We start from the raw sequence: 22280 nt of genomic DNA on the forward strand, positions 1-22280 counted from the left end.
CTTTTAAAGTCTTCCCCCAAAAGCCAGGACTAGTAAGCTTTCAGGAGTACAAAGTTCCATGATAACTTAAGGCAGACGCACGCTACGTTGTGCTTGAACCTGTGGCCAATCAATCTACATGTACATCGGTGCTACCAAATGACTCCACTATTCCACAGCAAGACTTGTGAAATAGCTGGGTTTCATTTTTCTAGAGTAAGAACCACATTCATTTTAGCTTCTGCTTAATAACATGTCTGCCTCTTAGGATAACATTGTTCGCTATGCTCGTTACCTTGTCTCCTCCACATTCTTCATCCCCCTTAAAAAGCCTTCCCCTGCAAGGGCTCTGGCTGCCTTCCCTATGCGTGAAGTGTTTAGCACACCAACTTTTTAATTAGCTTGCTGTTTGGTACACAGGAAGTTTGCTCAAGTTTGTTCAAGGACACTTTCATCCTCTGCCAAAAAAACTAAAAAGCTTCTGATTTTGAAGCATTACTACCCTAGTTTTTCAGCTGCGAGCAAAGAGGCATTTATAGAGGGGACAAAGCGGCTCCAACAGAGGACAACATTAGTCCCCGACTCATTAACAGAAAACTATATTCATATTAATTTCCATAGGATGACAATGGAAGACTAAAATGAGCCAAGAATGTCATAATGGAGGAAAAGATGGAACACTCACTGCAGGATCGATGTCCCAATACAGTATAAAAGGACTTACTGTTACCACTCTAGCTCTAAGGCTTACCCTTTTTTTTAAGAATTTGAAAAATAATTAAAAAAACTTTTAAAATGCTTAACAGAATTAATTCTATTTTTTATTGCCAAAAAGATGCACAGAAAATATTTTACCCTGTTTGAAATGTTCTTAAGGGAATTTAGCAGGTTAAGCTAGAACTTCCCTGCTGGAAGACCAAGACACTAAATCATCCTCATTTATGTGATATGGTAGCATTAAAGTTATTCAGTACAGATTTTTTTCTGGTATTCATGTACATATTCTGAAGATCTAGTTTCTACAGAAGATTTTTGACCATTACTGAAAGAAGTCTTCACTTGGCCATTATCAAGAGAAAACTTTGCTAATCTCCGGAAAGAACTACTGCCTCAAAACCTGAAAGGTTAAGAAGAGAATCTTGCTCCAGTTTAAGAACAGATGCTATTCTCAATCTTGTACATCATGGAGAATTTTGAAGAACTGTTTTTCAAGAAGAATCAGCATCTTAAAACTACCCTTTTTAGGATACGTATGCTTCCTGTACCTCAAGATCAAGACTCCCTACCAAAAATACCAACTTTGAGCAGAATTAACTGCTTCTTAAGCAAGAGACTTACCAAAGCAGGGTCAAGGTAGCTGTGTGTGGTTGACCAGGTCTGTGGGGCGATTAAGCTGTACAACGGAAACTGCTGTTGGGGGCTGTATACTGGAGGTAAGTAAAAGGATGTTGTGTAACGCTGCTGCGTGTAGAGGTTCATATCCAGAGGTCTATATCCATTCTTTGGCAAAAATGTGTTTATAGCTATTGCCTTTGCTTTTATCCTTGCCTGCAAAGGAGATGAAATTATTTATTACAGCAGCCTTTCAAATGTAATCAGGATGGTTCAAACTAGCAGATCTCAAACTGGACACTTGTCAGTCATTGCTCTCTCCTTCAAGGAAGGCAGGAACTGCTGAATGCTTCCCTGCCGGCCTGATGCTGGGTTGGACATACTGCTGCCAGAAAGGAGGAAAAGGATAAGTATAACAGCATCTGCTACATTTCAAAACCAATCTCCAGGTCAAATGGCTGCTGAGATTGGACCACCTTAACATATATCAGAAAACACAAGTGGGCCCCCTCAATAGAACAGAACATATGCACACACACAAAAATAAAACTGAAAGCTCTACTTACCTTAATGGGTTTTCCTTGGAAAGTTTTCACTTCTTCTCTAAGGTATCTGTAAGCCTTTAAAAAGTCATTGTAAAATTTGTCAAATATAGTTTAAACAAAGGCAAGTTAAGTTTTGACAGGCTAAGCCTAACAATAATTCTTGAAGTGTCCGTAAAGAAAACCCCCATATTTAATCTGCATTTGGCCAGATTTAAGTTATCACTGCAGAAGTGCTTCAGTAGCATTAAAACAAGATTTTAAGTCTTACAAATGAAGTGTTTCAATGCGTCATTTAAAATATCAATGCTCTTAGTACATAGTATTATAGCTTTGGCCAGGAAGCCAGGATACGCAAACAAGATAAAACTTAAAGGATTATGTTTAATAGTACTGATAACTGAGTATTAGCTAATGGGAAGCACTACTGATTTTTAAAGGATTTTTTTCTTCTTAAGTTCTTACACATTTGTAATACAGCTTATAACACCTTTTCCAGGAGGGCCCATGGGGGTTGGAGTTTGATGATCTTTAAGGTCCCTTCCAACCTGAGCCATTCTATGATCCTACAACCCAGCCAATCCTCTCTAATTTCATCCTTGTTTCCCGTTATAATTTCTAATGCTTCAAAAAAAAGTGTTACCTGCTGTGCATCAGCTTCTGATTCAAACGTGATGAACCAGTTGTCATTATAGGCAAACTCACAGTTGATAAACTTAGGCAAATTATCTCCTTTGAAAAGTGCTTCAACCTCCTAAGGAAAGCAGTTTTGACAAGAAGGAAGAAAAAAGTGTGGGAGAGAAGAAGTGGACAGATAAAAGAAAACAATTTGAAACAGGATTCAAAAATTCCTGGTAAGAAAAATTAAAAGCACTTTTCAGCTTACAGAACAGGAACCGAGAACTTCAGAACACCTACTCTAAGTGTTCTCTCTCCAAGCTCCCTGGTAGTTTGAAGAAAGAGAGGGAAGCACTGTCTAGGCCATATCAAAGCAGCTCCTGCTTGCTCCCTTGAGCTAGGGGAGATAAGCTATTTAGGCCATAGAGAGACAAATAAACTTGGCATCAAGTGCAGAATTCTTCTGAAAAGCTGTTGCACCTTATCACTCCTGCATAAAACCACTTCTTCCTCCCTCCTTTTGTGAGGCACCAGTGTCCACGAGAGATGAGGAAGCTGATCCAGAACAATGTCTGCATGTCCCTTGTCCCTAGATCCATGGAGCCACAAAAACTTGTCCATACTGCATGGGATAGGAGATCCCTGACCTTTTGGCAGAAATTTGGAGATACACTTTAACTCAAGTGGCTACAGATTAATACATTTGAGAGCAGGGTTTATGTTACCTGGAAAACAATGAACTGATTTTTATAGAAAAACACACCTTAGACTTATTATTTTGCACACTATTCAGTTTTGTCACTGAATTGAGTCAACCAGCATCAAAAAGCAATGCAACTTGGGGGGCCTTACAGTAGGTCAGAACATTGCTGCTTAAATAAAGCCTGACCATGCTCAGCCAGAAAATGTATCCTGTTAAGCCTGGCTGGTTAAGTCTAGATTTTCCAGTCCCACAAGTTTAAACACAATGTATAAAACGTTTCACTTCAGACTTCTCAGAACTTTGTTTTTGTTTTTAAGCATTTAAGAGAGACCACCCAGTGCTAATATATCCAACCTGACACACTGATGACAGTAAGAAAAACAATATATTATATTAAAAGCCAGGCAGTCTTTGAAAGGCTACATTTCATTTAGAAAGTTAAAAGCAGCTGATATTTTTAAGCAGTGTACATAACACATCTAACTTCTTCCCTCTGATTCCTTTGAGCATTTTCTTTTGTGCTCCAGTCTCTCTAGGCCACTTGTTTCTTTACTGTAAGTTTTTAATCTAACAGTACTACTTGCACATTCAAAAAATCAAGCTCACCACTCTTATACCCATTCCACAAGCTAGCAAGATCCTTTGTGACTTGTTGACACATTTACCTTCAGCATTGTGGGAATGTTCGCAGAGCTTTATGAACTTTATCCTGAAAAGGTGCAGCAATGCCATTTTCCATCCCAAGATTTATCTTCTCTCATCTTTGTTTACTATTTATCCAAATAGCTAAGAGCTAAATGTGTATGGATACGCCAGAGTCCAAGAAAATTATGGTATCTCTACTGAACACACAGCATCATCAGTTATTCAGCCCTCTTTAGAGCTACAGATTTTACTGCAGTCTTTCTATGAGTGATATGCTTCTATCAAATATATTTATTATCCAAACAAAAACTATAAGCTAAGGCTTAGAAATGCAGACAGTAATAAGAAACATAGTAAGAAATATGATGCTCTTATTAAAACCTGGGAAAAAAAATCTAACTTCCAAATATTAAGTAAGAAACGTTTCTCCTACTAAACCGTTACTTACTTCAATGGGGGTAGATTCAGGTACTTCACGTAAAATCACAATACAGCGATTCTGATTTGGCCTAACTTTTTCTCCCTTCTCATCCACTTGGACTAAAGGCAACGCTAAGAGAGGAAAAAAATGTATTTTAGCTGTCAGCAATCATAATAGCTTTGCACACCAGAAGATGCTGTAGACACATTTTTACGACAAAATTGTGTGTTAAACTTTAAATATTTTAAAATATTAAGAAATAATAGAAGACTGCTGATAATTTCAAACACTTGAAACTGAGCAGACGTGTTCCTTGAACTCTCCACTCTTTTCCTACGCTTCCAGACCAGGAAATCTCAGTTCATTAGTTATCCCTTTTAAGTTGCACATTGAGTCTTGTTCTTCCTTAATTCTTACTTTAGGGGTAATGTCCAGTAGCCTTTTCTGAGAACCTAAACTCACATTACTCTCGTTCACATAGATCATTACTCAATACCTCAAATGTGAAGTAGCTTTTACAGGGCTACCATTCCAAAAGCGTGATGGTCTAAACTGGAAGATGCCTGCTCTTTAAGCTTTACAGTAAAAAGGATGACAATTTACTGTAATACTTGACAAGCAAAATGAAAAGTTATTGAAAATCTTGATTAATAGTCCTACAGCAGTTACCAAAATGCATTCAAGCATTGAGCTATTTTTACTTACATCTCAGCACTTCAACAATCAAATCCATATCAGTACTGAGTTTCTTGACATGATCAAGGTTTGCTACTGTCATTATTGGCACATACTGATCACTGTCCATCTGTGATATAAGGTACATGTCACTGGCAAGATTTTCTCTGTTGGGAGAGAAAAAAAAATGGGGACATGTCACAGACGTAGCTTTTTGTGATCTTTAATAAACTTGAGACAAAAACTGGGTAGAAGACACATTCCTGCAGTAAGCTGTATTTTCAGTGTTTTCAGTTCCCCAGCCCATTCAACTTACCATGTTCAGCTGTTTCACCTCCCAGAAACCATGAAAATGACTTTTTTTTTCCTTCATGCAACAGTACTGGCATCTTCCTGTTAAGGCAGCACATTACCCCCACAAACATGTAATACTGGTAAGCATTTATTACTTCAAATGACCACTGATTGCAACAGGCGATGCAGGAACATATGGATTAGGAGTTTTTCTAGGTTACTAAAACAGGTGTTTAGGATTTTTTTTAGACTAGAAACAAGTACTGAGAACAAATGGCTTTGATGAGCTTGCATCGGTCTATACTGGAATGTATATGTTTCAAAGCCCTTAATTTTTTTAAACTGATCATTAAAAGATAAAGGAATCTACGGATGCATGTACAAAAATCCTAGTCTGTTTCAAGCCAAATTTTAAAAGATTAGTTTACTCAAAGCTTATCACATGGGTTAAGCTACCCAGTTTTAATTTGCAAAAGAAACCCAGTAACAATACAAGCTGTTACACATCAGGTATATTTTAACAACTCTTACTTCAAAGCAATATATCTACTAGCTTAAGTTTTACCCTCGGAAGTTTCGCATGAGCTTTAGGAGGTACATCAAATATGATACTCTATCATCCTAAAAGGACCATCAACATGATTTTTCTGCTACTTTCCCCAAATTCTCATCCTTTCCAATCAGTTTTAAGTGGTAGTTGTGAAATATATTAACATACATGCCAAATTTGGTATGAGATCTTGTTGGTAATTCACCAATTTGCTACATTTAGGTATATACATACCTAGATAAGCAGAATTCCAGTGTTTTTTTCAGTAATTCTCGTAGATCTTCCTGCCCCTCTGGCTGCAACTGTTCGTTTCCACCTAGAATTAAAAAAAAAGGTTAAAATTTAGTTCTGCTATATTATTAAACGACAGATATTTTAATCAAGTCATATTTACTACTGGCTGTCTATCTAGTAAACAATTTTCAAGTTCAGTAAACATTTGAGTATTATAGTTCACCACCCAATAAAACTGCAAAGGGAACACTTTGAGACAAAAGAAAACCATATACACAGAGATTTGAAACAGCTTTAGAAGAACAGCTACAAACACATCACAGTAAATAGTGAACTGATGTAGCTCGTACACACGTCTTCCAGCCTCAGGAAACTAGCCAATTTCTAGCTGACTAAACCCAAGAACACAGCAAGAACGCAATGCAAGAGGCGGATCCATTCTTTCTTCCGTTCCCGCTCTAAATTCTTGATATAGTAATTCAGAAAAGGTTTTTAAAATGTAGTTATGAAATATCAACAGGTGTGATCAATTAACAACAGAAATGTAATCATTAACCACCTCTCGGCAAAGGAAAAGAAGTTTTTTTCTTATATCCAGAGGCTTCCAAATTATTGCATGGAAAACAATTTTTTGTTCATTTTAGTTTGGATCCAGTATGCTATAGTCAGTCAAGTGAAAGCTAAAAGTGTCAGTGGGAGAACTGTTTAAAGATCAGAACTTCGATAAATTTCTAAAAGCCACACTAAAGTGTTCAGTAACATGTTACGCTATCAGGAATAGTGCAACCAGCAGGACCAGGGAAGTGACTGTCCCCTTGTACTCTGCTCTGGTTAGGGCACGCTTCAAGTGCTGTGTTCAGCTTTGGGCCCCTCGCTACAAGAAGGACATCGAGGCCCTGGAGCATGTCCAGAGAAGGGCTACGAAGCTGGTGAAGGGCCTGGAACACAAGTCCTGTGAGGAGCGGCTGAGGGAACTGGGGTTGTTTAGTCTGGGGAAGAGGAGGTTCGGGGGAGACCTTATTGCTCTCTGCAACTGCCTGAAAGGAAGGTGTGGGGAGCTGGGAGTCGGCCTCTTCTCACAGGTAACTAGTGGTAGGACTAGAGGGAATGGCCTCAAGTTGTGCCAGGGGAGGTTCAGGTTGGAAATGAGGAGACATTTCTTCTCAGAAAGAGCAGTCAGGTGTTGGGTTGCCCAGGGAGGTGATGGAGTCACCATCCCTTGGGGAGTTTGAGGAAAGGTTGGACGTGGTGCTTAGGGACATGGTGTAGTGGGTGACACTGGCAGTAGGGTGATGGTTGGACCAGATGGTCTTGGAGGTCTTTTCCAACCTTAATGATTCTAAATGTAAGTTAGCTAAAGCTATTGCACACAAACTATTACCCTCTATACCCTTCCCTTCTTCAGTAACCTTCATCCTTTTCTTCAGCTCTCCTTAACCTTTCTTCTTCCTAATGCAACTTTTAAATTTCCTGCCAGTATTGTCCTTCACATGTTCTATTTCGAGGTAGATAATGCCAACATCTGAAAAATACATATGTTGCATACTAACCAGTATTCCCTTTCCCCCATCTCCTTTTTCTTGCTTGGACAAAACCTAGCAAACATTATTTGATAAGACCAAAATTATATGCATTTTTAAATATTATAATGAAGAACAGACAATAGTTGGAACCACCTAGATGATTATTTATCAAACAGAATAGATGCAACCTGCTGTTCAGCTGCTTTATAACACTATTCAACTCTTGTAAGAAATTAACTACTTTGGACAAGTAAAGCATATGCTGATTAAGTTCTAACATAAGTTGAGGAAAACCGTTCCCTTCTAGAGTGCTAGGCACCATTAATGTAATTTCTATTTGCCAGTTATTATTTAATATTCCACAACAGCACCTTTAAGTAGAAGTGTCAAAAGAACTGTTTTCAACACAAGTAAGAATGATGCCAGCAACTGTGTCTAATTTCAGGTGTCTTTATTCCAAATATTATGGATGCTATTCTGGTTATTTAAAATACATGTTATCATCAGCTAGCCACAATAAATAAGGGGCAGACCTCTCAGGAATCTCAAAACAGAAACACCCACAGCACATTCTCCTCTTCTTCATCTCTTATCTCAGTTGAACTAGTAATCCTACACAAATCTAGCAGACCTTCTGTCCGTTTCAGTGAAATATAAGCATGGCTTAATCTCTACACTGGTTTCCAGAAGTTTCTTAAAACATGCCATCTGGTATAGACTACAATTGCTAAGGGCTGTACTGGAAAAAAAACATGAAGGTCAAAGAAATTACATTAAGTTGTTGCTTATTTTAGCATTTTAAGTACTAGGCTCATCTTTAAACACACTAAACTTATCACAATAATACTTGTGAAAGACAAATAGTATGTGAATTTCATCTCAGCACTTGACCCAACTAGAAGCATGCAGAGTAGACAGGTGGATTATCAACAAATACAAATATCGGCACTAGGGACTTGCATTCGAAATATTCCAGAAGAAAATATTCAGTTACATCCAAAAGTTACAACTGGTTCTGTATGCATCTCGTGAGGCCTATTCTCTTAACAGGAAGACTGTTTTCTAAACATGCCTGAGACCAAAAAGGAGTTTTTTTCCCACTAGGATGTGTCTACAGACCATATACACTGAACAAATATATATATATATATACACACACACACATATATATATCTTTTAATGGATGTTCATTGTTCAACTTTTTTTTTCTTTTAAATCAAGCCCAAACAAATACCAGCTTTCTGTTACCTGTCTGAGCAGTTTCATGCATAGACTCATACTCAGAATGATCGAGAGCCAAAGGGTTCATATCTGTCTGGTCTGACACCGAAACAGCTGGCGACGGTTCCTGCAGTTCTGTCACCACTGCATTCTGATGCTTTTTGTCGCTGTCTCCATTGGCATCCAGTCCTGTAGTGGAGATCGCAGAGGTAACATACTCAAAAAATCTTCCTTCCAAGCACAGTAACATCATAGCTGAATCTAAATCTCAAGGATAAGAGTTGCTTACATACTTGCATTCGTTTTTTAAATACAAAATAAAAGTTGAAAGAGTTCTGCACTGATTTTTTAACCTTTGCTTGAGCAACAGCCTAAAGACTATGTTATTCATACCTTCTTTACAGGAATCTGGAGGCTGGTCAGGTATTTCTTCCCACGTTTTGCTCACACTACCATCAGTGGCACCACTTGCTTCCAAATGTAACATATGATTTCCCCACACCTTTGCATTAGGATTTAACTCAGAAACCTTGGCTGATTCCTACAAAAGAAATTTTTATTTTGGTTACGCGCTTTGTGGATACGCAGCACACACCTATGTGCATGCACATACATTTCAAAGAATAGTACCCAACATACATCTTAATATGGTAGTGCCAGGTGTTTTCACACCTGAACATATTGACTGAGTTGACATCCAATAGTGATTTTAGGTACAAAAATATCTGAACTGTGTAGCACGGAATTCATTTTCCTGATTAAGAAACACCAGAAAATACTAGCCAAGCGGCACAAATTACAACAGACATTTCACTCTCTGCTTTTGACAGACTGATGCAGCCTGAACTTGCCCTAGACTTCAGGCAAGTCTCTAACACACGTTAACAATAATAACAATTTTATTTCATCTGCTTCTGTGAACGAACAAAATCAAATACAAAACCATGCTTGGTTTTCCTTTGGACTCTCATTAGTACATAACAAATAGTTTTAAGGAAGCATTACAGAAAACTGTGCACGAGATGTGTGACAACTACCTTTACTTCCAGAGAAGAAACAGCATTAGCAAAAAATTAGGGTAGTTTTTTTTTCCCTAGGCAAGACAAAAAAAGGAACAGATTACCAGTTCCAGTTAAACCATCGTGATCTACCTCCGTTAACCTGGACTGGAAATCGTTACGTTTAATGGTAATATATAGAGACATATAACTGTTATGTGAAGAGTTATATTTGCACTTCAGAGACTGCTCTCTGCAGTGCCATCATCTACAATATTTTCTTCTAATAGTTTTCTCTTATTTTGCTACCGCTCAAGCAAAATGTATTATTTTATTCCATGTCCATATCTTTGGTATGTGCTAATATGATTAACATATTGCAAAAAGAGTAGTACCCATGATATCACGTACTACTTAGACTTATTAAAATTTGTTTTGTGAATTAAGGGATGCTAGGAACATCATGTAGTTCAACATCAGCACTTCAAATCTCCGTAGAGCTTTGATAATTCTGAACACTGGCACCCAGGTAAGTTATTGTTGTGCATGGAAAGCAAACCCAGAAGGTAGGAAAATCTAAGGAAACTCAAACACATGTAGTAAATAACAGAGAAAGGGCTGTTACAAAGTAGAAAAGACGTTGGACGTTACTACTTTAATAGTAAGGATTCAAAGATGATAGCAAGTTCCACCAGTTTCCATTTTTTAATGCAAAAAGCTCCCCTAACAGATAAACTTAGCTGCTAGCGTGATCCACTGCTGGCACTGCAATTGCTGGGCAAGGTCAGAGCAGCTGCCGCAACGCGGCCAGTGCGGAGAACAATGCTAAGCGCCAGCTCTGCTCAGAGGCAGAGGAAGAAGAGCAGCAGCTGCCACAGGTCATGTTTGTTGCTTTCTTACCCCAGCTAGCCAAGATGCAGTCTAGCTCATTCCCCATGCTTCTCCTGCAGCCATTCGTTTCTACAGCACTTCAGAAGAATATCTCCAGAAGTGAGCAAAAGGTTTCCTAACTGCTATCAAGCAACAACTTTAAGATTTCAGGAAATCCACAAACATTTCTTCCTATACGAAGGTAAAGAGCACTATTAACAGCCTTCCACATACCAAAGTGCTCGCCTCAAGTTCATCTAGAGATTGAGAATTCACAATCAAGACACTTTACCCAAGGTTTAAGCTTTCAGACAAGGTAAACAACCAAAAAGGAAATATCAATATTTAGTAACATTTTGTACTATTCTGTACATTCTGTTTAACACTACATTTTGCAAAGGAAAGAGACTGATCAGTTTCAGGACAAAAGAAACTCATACGAAACTGTTAACTATTTAACGAAACCAAGGTTTGACTTAGTTTATTTCAATTACAGCTTCAGCCTCAAGCTTTAACATCAAATCACTTCTGCAGAATACTTACAAATTCATCTTCATCTTGCCATCCCCAAATACCAACATTTTCTGATGCTACCAGTTGATAAGGGTATCTTCCCACGGCATGTGATGCACCTGTTAAATCTTCAGTTTTGTTCTGGAAGTTTTTGCTACCTTTATGTCGTCTGGCATTCTTTACAGTTCTGTCAGAAATTTTATTATTCCATAAAAAGCCCATCAGATATTGACCATTATCTGCAGTGACACAGTCAGAAAACAGCTGATGCGTCAAATCAGCACTGCCACCCTGCAGACTTAAGAAGTGTGACCACATTTCAACTTGGGGATTTTGTCTGTCCAGTTTATAGGAACACTCTTGGTTACTCAATACATCTTCCACCAGATCTAATACGCACCTCTCACTGCCTCCCTGAAATCCTTTGGCACCAGAAGAGGCGCTGTGTATTTCATATGAAGGAGTAGCAGCATATTTGTCTACCTGCTCTGGGTCAACAAAAGCTCCAAGCTCTGTATTTGAGAAAACCTTGTGCTCTGACTGTTCACAACTTGTGGTCAAGTCATTCGTTTGAGTGTTTAATACGTAACTGGTATTTTTCAGTTCAGTAGACTTGGCTTCTAACTGCTTTGAATTCCCAGTGGTAAAAGCATCTACTGTGCCAGCTGACAGACTAGCAACAGTGAGGTTTTCCTCCGTTGAGTGGATACTGACACACTGTTTTGCTTCATTCTGAAGATGACATTCATTTACATCACACACACTTTTTTCATGAGTTTCTGACTGTACTTCAGTAACGGGCCCAGAAGAAACTTGGGTATTCCTGAATTCTGGCTCTGGGCTGGCACGGTTACATAACTGACTCTCTTCCATTGGTTTATGATGCACATGAGAATATGAATTTTGATGTAATGAAGGTAAACAATCAAGGTCTTTATGAAAAAGATTAGTATCTTCAGAAGTTTTAGAGTCGTTTATTAATTTTACGCTCTTGTACATACAACTGTCCAAAACTGCAGGTACAGCGAGCCCAGAGCAAGTATTTTGATCACGAGTCAAGTCTTTATAGAAATTTAAGGTGCTGCTGTCATGATCAATAACATTAGCATCAGAATTCTGTTTTACATTTTCTGTCTTGTTATTAATCGTTTCATTTGGATGAACTTCAAATTTTGTCTGTTTCACAGATTCTATTCTATCCCCAGCTACTGTGTCCAAGTCAGTCCCTGCATTCCACTGATCTTCCACTGCATGGAAGGAACATGCAGCCTGTTGCTTGTCTTGTCTACAGTTTGAGTCCACTTTATTCATATCCTCATGTTCCACAGACACAGAAGAGACACTGCTTTTGCTATCTGAATTTGAATAGTTGCATACTTTACCTTTATTCCCTAGTGACTGTTGTGAAATCTGAAATTCAAGGCTGTTTTCCTTTAGGAATATTTCGTCTGTGCTTGTGTTATGAAGTTCACAAGATGCCAAAGCACCACTTACCCATGATCGAGTTCTGCTCAATCTACGACCTTCCTCAAGCACGTCGTCTTTTAGCTCAATGCTACTCATACAGACATCTTCCTGCACGATCCTTTGGCATGCGCTTTCAGTTGATGTCTTGTTTTCAGTGCAATCCTTAATTTGAGTTTGAAAATCAGAATTTTCTTCCAAGCTTTCATGCATATCAGTCACATTCAAAGTTTCACAGCTATGCAGAACTGTACCTGTGCATTTCTCTTTATCTTTCAAAAATTCTTCCAAGGTGCTGTGATGTTCACATGAGTCAGGAGCAAGCTTTTGGCTATTGCAACACCTTCTTCGAAATGTTCCCTTTTCCACAGACGAGTTTTCTTCACTTGCTGGCTTTAGGCAGCATTTTTCAGCAAAGTTTTCTACATGTTGACTCATCAAAAAAGAGTCATTGCTTGTTTCATGCAACTGTAATGATAATTCAAAGTTACCCTTCATATTCTCTACCACTTGCTTAGTATTTACGTCCTTTGCAACAATTGAGGAATGCATACTTACAATCTCAGAATCATTATTTTCCTCAATTTTCCCTGAATTGCATACTCCAGTGTTTAACAATACACTAGAAGTACAATCACTAACACGTTTCATGTTTTCTGAATTAGGGCTGTTTTGGTCCTCTTCAGCAGGATCCACAGTTTTTACGGAATCACAAGTTCTATTAAGTGATTCATTCCAACTGACACCGTTCTCTATGTCATATTCCTCCTCTTGTTGATTCTCAGCAACAACTTCATCGTATACTTTTGCTCTTAAGCCAACTGTTACTATACTGTCAGTGTTTAACATATCCATATGACACCTGTCAGCCAGTAAGTTATTGTAAGAAGATTGGGTGTCCATGTTACAATATTCCTTTGTTTCATTTTTCTGCATATTTGACCTGTCCTCTTTTTTACACACAATCCATTCTTTCTGTGAATTAAACTTAGCTTCCACTTGTGCCGATTGCTGCACTGGAAATTCCTTCCCAGTGTCTAGAGGCTGTGCCATGCTGCACATTCCTTCGTCAGTAACAGCTGAGTTATCTACGTCTGCTGCAATCTCTTCATGCACAGTAGCTGGCACATCTTCATCCCCTCGCAGATCTTCAGCATCTACAACACAAAGGCTGTAAAACTCCCTATCTTTTGAATGTTGTCTGTTGTCTACATCAAGATAGGAAAAGGTTGGAGACATCTGCCTATGCGAACTTGAAATTTTTTGTGAGCTGTCACTCCTATCGTCTTCAACATTTACAATCGTTTCGTGCAGTCTTGAATGGTTGCATGTAACTGCATAATCATCCAGAAAATTTCTATTTAGGGAAATTTCATCCTGTAGGGCTTTGTCTGTGACGGCCGGTACACATGAAGTAGAAATATGATATATCGAACAATGCTCTTCTGCAGATACATTTTCATTATTACTATTATTTTCTACATCGTTCATGTGCTGACCACTATTATTAGATTTTTTAGGTGCTCGTTTTTTAATAACCCCATCTTTCTTTTCTTCACTTTTCTGCAGACTTCTGTACCCACCAGAGACCTTCAAGAGGTGACTAAAGGAACTAAAGAAGCTTAAAGGTCTGTCACATGATCTCCTACAGCTCTCACAGTGACTGTTCTCCACGCTTTTGTATGACTGATACTTTGCTTTTCTATCCCAGAGCCCGGATTTAGAATTTGACGCCGCGCAATCATCGGTACAAACGCATTCAGTGCCGGCTATCCCAGCTGCCCCGTTAACCGTCCTTCCCACTGTACGCAGATCCTTGCTGTCTACAGTTCCTAAAATTGAAGATAAAGTTTTACTTATCCTCGAGTCTGGTGCCTCCTCTTCCACAGATTTTTGTAACAAGCCAGTTTTCTCCTCATTTGTGCTGTTACTCAACTCCTTACTGAAGCAGCAGCCCATGTTCAATTAGTGTCAAAGGAGCCTTCTCATTGCAAATCACCTTCCTCTATACGCTAAGCTAGCTTTCTACAGCTACTGAGGAGACAAGCCAACACCCAGCTGCCAAAAATAGCACTTTAAAACCATGCAGGGGTTCATATGTCAGTGCCACTCAAAGTCCAAATCCCAGTTGCTGAGCAATGTTTTAGTGTTTCATCATATGCGCTGCAATATTCAAGCCAAATAATTTTCCTAATGAGATTACAGTCTGTTTACAAGTATTACTAAGTCTTACGAACTTCCATTGTTTAATTTCCTGAAGGTTCCTTCATCCAAATCATTAAAATATTTAAATGACATCTTTCACAATGTCTGTGCGCCAAAAAAGCTGCCTGCTTTCAAGCTTAATGTGATTCCCACTTTCTATACTAGGAAAAATGCAGTCTGGCTTCACATGTTTAAACCTGACTTGAAGACTAAATTAGTGGAAGCTATTAGATCAAACAAGTTCTGTGCCATTTTCTCCTTCTCTTCTTTCCCCCTAGAGCTGAATCTACACCGAGATGACTTCTTTTGGAAAAACAGGCTAAAGATAGATAAGACCTCATGTATTCCATTGAACAGTCACTGTACGTTATCAGAAGCTAGTTCTGTTCCAGGATTTTTTTTTTTATCATTATCTGTGTGAAGAAAAAAAATCACTCTGTGAATTACAGCACTGGAAGAGGCCTCACAATCATCTAGCCATCTTGTGGAACTGTGGCAGGATTATACTTAATTTCCCCCCCAGAATTGTGTATTCTTTTACAAAAAAACTCTAAAGATTTTAAAAGGTAGTTTGACTAAATGCTGCCTCTCCCAGAAGTCTGTCAACAGTGAGTTTTGTTTATTGCATGTAAACTGACTTCCTTCTATCCTCCTGAGAGCACAGACCATCTTTGTGAATGCTTTTAAATACTGGAGGACTTCTGCTACTCTAAGCCCCTTCATATGTTAAAAAAAAGTGATTCTCCTTCAAAAATAAAAGCCCAGTAAAAAACTGAAAATACCCAAACTTTTCTGTTCTAAACAGAGTTGCTCTTATTTGCTCTTACTTAACGTTACAACATTTATATCTCCTCTCAAATCCATTGGTGTTATTTCAAATTTGGAGCCCCTCCTTCAGAGAGCTTGCAGACTCTACCACCACTCTACCCCATCAGTTAAAATATACCAAAAACACTGACGAAGGCAGGACAAGACAGACCCTTGAAGTACCTATTTCAAATGCTCTTTCAGCCGGACATCGAACTGAGTGCTATTTTTAATTAGTTATGCACCTTATGGCAAGTTTAATCAAGACGTATTTGAACTAGACTTTCAGTTTAGCCTGGTAGTTTGCCTTCATTGTATTCATACAGCAGCATAAAAGGGTACTAATGCTAATTGAAACAGTTAACTTTCAGATAACTGGAACTAGATCTAGTTTAATTTTTACTAGAAACTATACTTGCAGGGTAATTGTTGCTTAACACATCTAGATCCATGCTTTGGTTTTCCATTTTATTTTTTTTAAACATGATAGTCATTGTAACTTACTTTACAGCTGCTTTCGTGGCAAGTCAAGTAGCCCACATAATAAGGCTTCGGACATGATCCAGCCTTATTTAAGTGATCATTACGGTCCCTATCACTGCCATATTGGAATCTTACAGTGTTTTGTAAACTGCAGTAAATTTTGTAAATTACAGTATTGCAAACTTCAAAAACTTCAGGATTTTTTCGTAAACCAGAGAAGCCCATAGTCACTTCTTCCTTTCAACCTCCCTCACTTCCTTTACTCCAACAGGAAAACCTACTGCTATCAACAGAGCAGTATATGTAGCTGATGCTTAATCATAATTAAATTAAGCATTAGTTCTTCTTTTACTCGTTCATGTCTAGCTAGTAAATAAAGTTCACATCTGTTTAATGAACCAAAAGGAAGCAAACTTCCTTTGTTCCATATTGAAGAGTGAGGGGGAAAAATGATGCTGCACTGAACCACAGTAAGCAGAAGCAGGCTGAACTAAAATCAGGTAGAAAGAAAAAAAAAGGTCTTGCTATCTCAAACTGTTTGCAATCTTTTGACAACAACTTGTAAATACAAGGTAGTACTGCGCAAGTGCAGAAACACTCTTGAAATTCAAATGTTTCACTTCAGACAGCCTCCACTGCAGTCACCATGAAGTACTCCTGTAGTAACAATAGAGTTTACAAATTTAGCAGCTTAAACCAGACTAGAGGTCAATCATCCCATAAACCTGACAGGTAATGCTTAAGGGATAATGTCCTCCCCAAACAGAGGTGAGAATCTGAAACCATTCACCTCTTTTCCTAACACAGCCGAAATGCTATTGTTCTTTTCTCTGAAGCTTTCACGAGATATTCAAATATTTATTTCAAGTAGCTTCTTATCCTACTTCTCTTATATTCTGTACACAAATGCTCCACGTAACACAAAAAAGCATAACGCTATAATGAAGCTGCCAGCATAGCTTTTTCTCCCCAGGCAAGCGTTCTGCTTGCAGGACAAAGGAATCAAAAGAAATGATGTTTCAGATTGTGAAGCACAGGTTACTATACATTTAAATGCCATATACATTTAAGTGCCTTTGGCAGACTCAGATTAGTACCTAGAAAAGAACCATACTGGCTAACTTTCAGGGGAAAACTCCTACTCACCACTAATCCTCTGACCATTAAAAAGATTACTGAATTGGCTAGGAAATAAATACATTCCCGCTCAGCAAGTCCACTTCGAAATCACAGAGTACCAAGACAAAGGTTACCCTGCCCCCCGGGTTATCTAACACACCAAGCCTTCCAAGCACCTGCAGCTATACTGCTCTCAAGGATAGGAAGTCTGATGCATCATTGCTGCCATCTGCTGCATTTTTTTTTTAATTCTCCCCTGAGACAAAGTTATTCAAGCTGTATCCAGCTTGATTCAGACTTAAAGCTATGCCAAGGCACTCCCCTCTTTAGCATTCCCTGGAACGAAGTGCAGGGAAAGGGGGAGGTGGCTGTTTGTAAGAGGTTTTGTTGTTGTTGTTGTTTGAAGAAATGCCACGGGCAAACAATTCAGCTGTTTTTAATGTCTGCATAAAGCCTCACCAGTACTTCCAAAGTTTCTAACTTCTCAGAAAAATCTCTCGTCAGGTAAAGAAGTAGCATGACTTCCCCCCCTGTGATACAGCCATCACTAAGCACATGCTTTCTGGTGAGGAACTGAGAGCCTCTAAAAGACAGACCTGGGCAAAGTCCACTTCTCTTGTGCCTTAACAAGCAATTCTACTATCAGCTAATGGAGAGAAAATGGCAGAAGCAGTTCAGGCAAGCAGAAGGTTCTTCTGGTTTTCCCATACTCTTCTTATGTGCAGAGGTGCATTCTGTACACGTTCCTTTGGATTTTATCTAAGCACCTATAGCAAACACGAAGTCACACTTCTCAATGCTGTTCATTAACTTCCAAGACTCACTAAGTCTTCGAAGTCCTCTGACTAAGCTAACACCTCCACCTGACTTGAAAAGCACTACCAAAGCTAACAGAATTTGTGCTTTAACACTTCAGAGCCTGATTCAGTGGAGTGAGGCATTTGTATTTGCATTTTTTTTTTCTTTCTTGCAATTTTGGTTCTTGTGTATTTCTCATATACTCAAGGTTTCCCTTCACCATGTCACAGAACTGCTCCGAAGCTGCACTTTCACAGCTTGAAATTTTTATTTAATTAATGTTTTAGTCATATATCCTGCATACATCTACATAGGACACCACAGGTCAACATGCTCATTAACAGGAGTATACCTCCAACCTACTTTCATTTCTACATGTATCTATTAACGCTCTCAAGGAATAAGGGTTTGAATCTATATATAGACTGTATTTTAAAACTAACGTCTACAAGGCTATCTGTAAAGTTACAATAGCACAAGTTAAAACAGTCCTTACAACCTTCTGACATTTAACTTCATTTATCCTTTTCCTACAGTAAAGTCATGCAACTGTAATCGGCTCTGAAACAGTTACCCTAGGCAATTACCTGATGTCATGCCCACCACCAGGTACAGGAAAAGGGCAGAGCAGCGTCATGACAGACATCGCAAAGACGCTGTTGCAGGTTGCAGGAAGACAGCTGATCAGACTGCTTAACTTCCCCCCAGTACATCAAGGTTAAGTGTACACATCAAAGCAATTTAAAAATAGCATTCAAAGTCACCTAAATGTGCAGAGCTATTAAATACTTCTCTTATATTCTAAATGTATAACTGTGTGACAGAAAAAAAGAACACTGAGCAATATCAATGCTTCAAGACGCGATACTGCACATGTTTGGTTTAAGGTCTAATCCTCCCATCTCTTGTTTAAAGCTATTCATGACCTCTTGAATTATTAAATATCACCTACATGTTATACAAACCGTTACTTAACTCTTAATTGGCACATACTGTAATGCTGTATATTGTCAAATGGTCTCAGAATTATATGCTATACCGAATTTTTGCTCAGGGCCTTGTCTTAAAACTAATTTCCTTAGTCCCCTTTAAATTCGATCAGGCTTATTCTTGAATGGGTTGCAAAAGAATTTTTGAACATAACATAGCAGCTTGTAAGCCCAAGACATCCTTTCATATTAACTGCTGTGAAAAACTTCTTACCAAGTTACCATCAAGTCCCATCTTATGCTTTTGAACTTGCTAGCTATTTTTATTTGGCTTAGAAACAACAATTTGATTGAACTTGTATTTACAGTAATTATGAACACCGGCAAAAGCCAGCAAACCACAACAGTTTGACTTTCCACTAATAGAAACCCCTGACAGCACCTGACAATTGTTGAGTTAGAGACAGTATGGGTGATGTGCACATCACAATCAGCAAGGGGTTTAGGAGACACCCCCTGCCCCGCAACCTCCTCCACTGGAACAAACATTTGCAGAAGCAGTTGCTGCTTTATGTCAAGAATCCCTTCTAAAGCTTGATTTCAATGTCCAGATTAGGTCTCTGATTCAGCTGATCAATGAAAGAAAATCCTTTGGTCCTTGGAAAGTGCTCTAGAGGCCATGTTCAAATGACAGCATGGCAGGAGAAGAGTTTAGGGTCAACGCACTAGGTAAGACTTTAACACTAAAGGTTAGGTAAGTCCTGTCTGGCAGAGAGAGGTCATACAAGCTACCTCCACCACGGGACTTGGATCTCTAGTAGCAAAAGGTTACTGATCAAAAGTTCACAAAGGAGTGAGTGAAAAGCGAGAGAAACATTTCTCAAACACAGACTTTCCTGGGTCCAGTTTGACAAGGGCTTTCCGAAACAGAATTATAATCAGGATACCAAAAAAAAAAAGAAACTAGAGAAACTGTGGTTTGAAATGAAACACCTAGTGTACTGTGATATTTTAAGACAAAAGAAAAGACTGCCTCCCTCACCATCAGGTTAAGACTCTGAAAATTGTTAGTAAGCAAATGACCTCTGTATCGCTAACATAAGCAAGCCTGGCAAGTGACTTCTGGAGGGTTCCGTCATGAGTCACAGCACCAGAACTTGAGTCTGAAATCAGTCACTACTGACTATCTGTTCAATGTTAGTAACAGCAGAACACGTGTTAAGTTTTGGTCCTGCCAAAGAAAACAGAACAAATGTAGCGATAATTAGGAGAATTTAATATTTAAAGATATAGTAACGAATACATCATATATTCACTCTGGGGAGGTATTTTTCCAGAATCTAAAGAGCCACATGAAAACTCCCAATAGAAATTCTACAGCTTTCTTCCTGAAGTGCCAGAGAAACACTCAGCCAAATTAGCTAGGGAACATAATTCAGCAAATTTCTCTTAAAGGTATTAAAAAAGACTCCTAGAAATCTTGCCAGATACCATGGAAGTATGGCTTCACATCAAATACACACTGGAGGATGGATCACCAAAGACATGTATCAGCCCCGTGGAAAGGGATCTGGGAGTTTTGTTCAATGGCGAGATCAGGATGAGCCAGCAGTGTGCCCTGGCAGCCAAAAGGGCCAGCCGTACCCTGGGTGCATCAGGCACAGCACTGCTACCTGGTCAAGGGAAGGGACTGTCCCTTTCTGCTCTGCGCTGGTGCAGCCTCACCTCTAGCACTGTGTGCAGTTTGGGGGTCTAGATGGGAAGATGTACGAGGAGCGGCTGAGGCCCCTGGGTTTGTTCAGCCCAGAGCAGAGCAGGCCGAGGGGAGGCCTCATGGCGGCCTGCAGCTCCCTCACGAGGGGAGCGGAGGGGCAGGCGCTGAGCTCTGCTCTCTGGGGACAGCGACAGGACCCGAAGGAACGGCATGGAGCTGGGACAGGGGAGGGTCAGGCTGGGGGTTAGGGAAAGGGTCTGCACCCAGAGGAGGTCGGGCACTGGGACAGGCTCCCCAGGTTACGGCACGGAGCTGCTGGAGTTCAAGAGGCATTCGGACAACGCTCTCAGAAATGATCTGATTTTTGGGTGGTTCTGCGTGGAGCCAGGAGTTGGACTCAGTGATCCTTGTGAGCCCCTTCCAACAACCTTGGACATTCCTATGATTCTATGATGAAACTATACCTCTGTGCAGGCTAAGAAAAAGCTTTGCCCTCTGATCCCAAAATAAATAACACGGAAGGAACAGCAGGCAACTTCAGTTAACTTGTAGCACGCACTTGCTAAATGTAATAGAATCACAACTTCAGAAGTTTTTCTCCTTTTTACCTACCACACTCTTGGAGAGGTAAGACTGTCTTCGGAAGTTTTACTCAAACTATAACATTGTTATAACATTGTTACAGTTTGCAAATGAAAATTTGCAAAACTTGCAAATGAAGTTCTGAAACACTGTCAAAATACACTCATGCACGTACACCATTATGAAAGAGACCTCCTTTAAAAGAACATGGCAGCATGTATCGACAAGAATTCTGATATAACAAAATCTTGTGATACTGTGCATACAGAAGTATAATACTGGCACAATTAAAAAAACTTGAAAACCTACAGAACCCATCTTTTGGGAATAAAATATTCAGAAAAGGAAAAGCTTTCCTCTCAAAATAATAAGTTATTTGAAATGCATTATAGCACTACAGATAGATTCCAGGATATCCATATTAATATTAAAATAATGGATTCGTCTTCTGCTAAGAAATTGAGCAGTTTTCCTGAAACTGCAAGAAATAATCTTTCTCCAAGTATGAAAGAGCAGAAATTGAAATTTAGATCCAAGTTTACATATAGCTTTATAAACTTTTAAGAATACCAAATTACAAGAACTACCATCAATGCAAAGACTAATCAAACTACCTCTAATACTAACGCACTTGTTAGAAGTGCACTGAAAGTTGCAAGTTTGTGGCAAATGGCCTCTTACTCAAGCTTACACATTGGTTGAAGCATGTGGCAAAATAACTTTCAGAACTTCAAGGATTTCTTAGAATTAACAACCTGAATAATCAAAAAAGGTTCAATTTTAAGCCCACTTCTGTGCCAAAACTTACTCCTCTACTGTCAAATAGAAGAAATTCATACCTGAGAAAGGTAAGACAGTAGAGATGAGATCCCAGAACAGCCAACACTTTTTTTTTGGGGGGGGGGTAAGGGTAGGGGTGTGCAGCATACAGGAACACCAGCTCCATTAGTTAAGCAAAACACAAGTCTGAAGTGTATTTGAAAACGTTTCTTAGTGCTTGCTGCAAAGTAAGTTTAAGCAGCAAGCATCCACTAATGCATAGTACAGATTAAGTGCCTAGC

General features: G+C 39.1%; 1 protein-coding gene across 5 annotated transcripts in view; it reads right to left on the bottom strand.

Moving 5' to 3' along the window:
• The window catches only part of LARP4B (La ribonucleoprotein 4B), a 56983-nt gene that overhangs the window by 15733 nt on the left and 18970 nt on the right, over positions 1-22280 (bottom strand). For all 5 annotated transcript variants that reach the window (XM_040547753.1, XM_040547756.1, XM_040547755.1 and 2 more), the window contains exons 3-10: positions 9131-9278; positions 8765-8926; positions 5994-6075; positions 4946-5082; positions 4268-4371; positions 2497-2607; positions 1878-1931; positions 1318-1527 (exon numbers count right to left, since the gene is read on the bottom strand). In XM_040547753.1, coding sequence (XP_040403687.1) covers positions 1318-1527; positions 1878-1931; positions 2497-2607; positions 4268-4371; positions 4946-5082; positions 5994-6075; positions 8765-8926; positions 9131-9278 — 1008 coding nt within the window. The remainder of the gene's footprint in view (positions 1-1317; positions 1528-1877; positions 1932-2496; positions 2608-4267; positions 4372-4945; positions 5083-5993; positions 6076-8764; positions 8927-9130; positions 9279-22280) is intronic.

Source organism: Cygnus olor, chromosome 2, assembly GCF_009769625.2.
Source record: "Cygnus olor isolate bCygOlo1 chromosome 2, bCygOlo1.pri.v2, whole genome shotgun sequence".
Lineage (NCBI taxonomy): Eukaryota > Metazoa > Chordata > Aves > Anseriformes > Anatidae > Cygnus > Cygnus olor.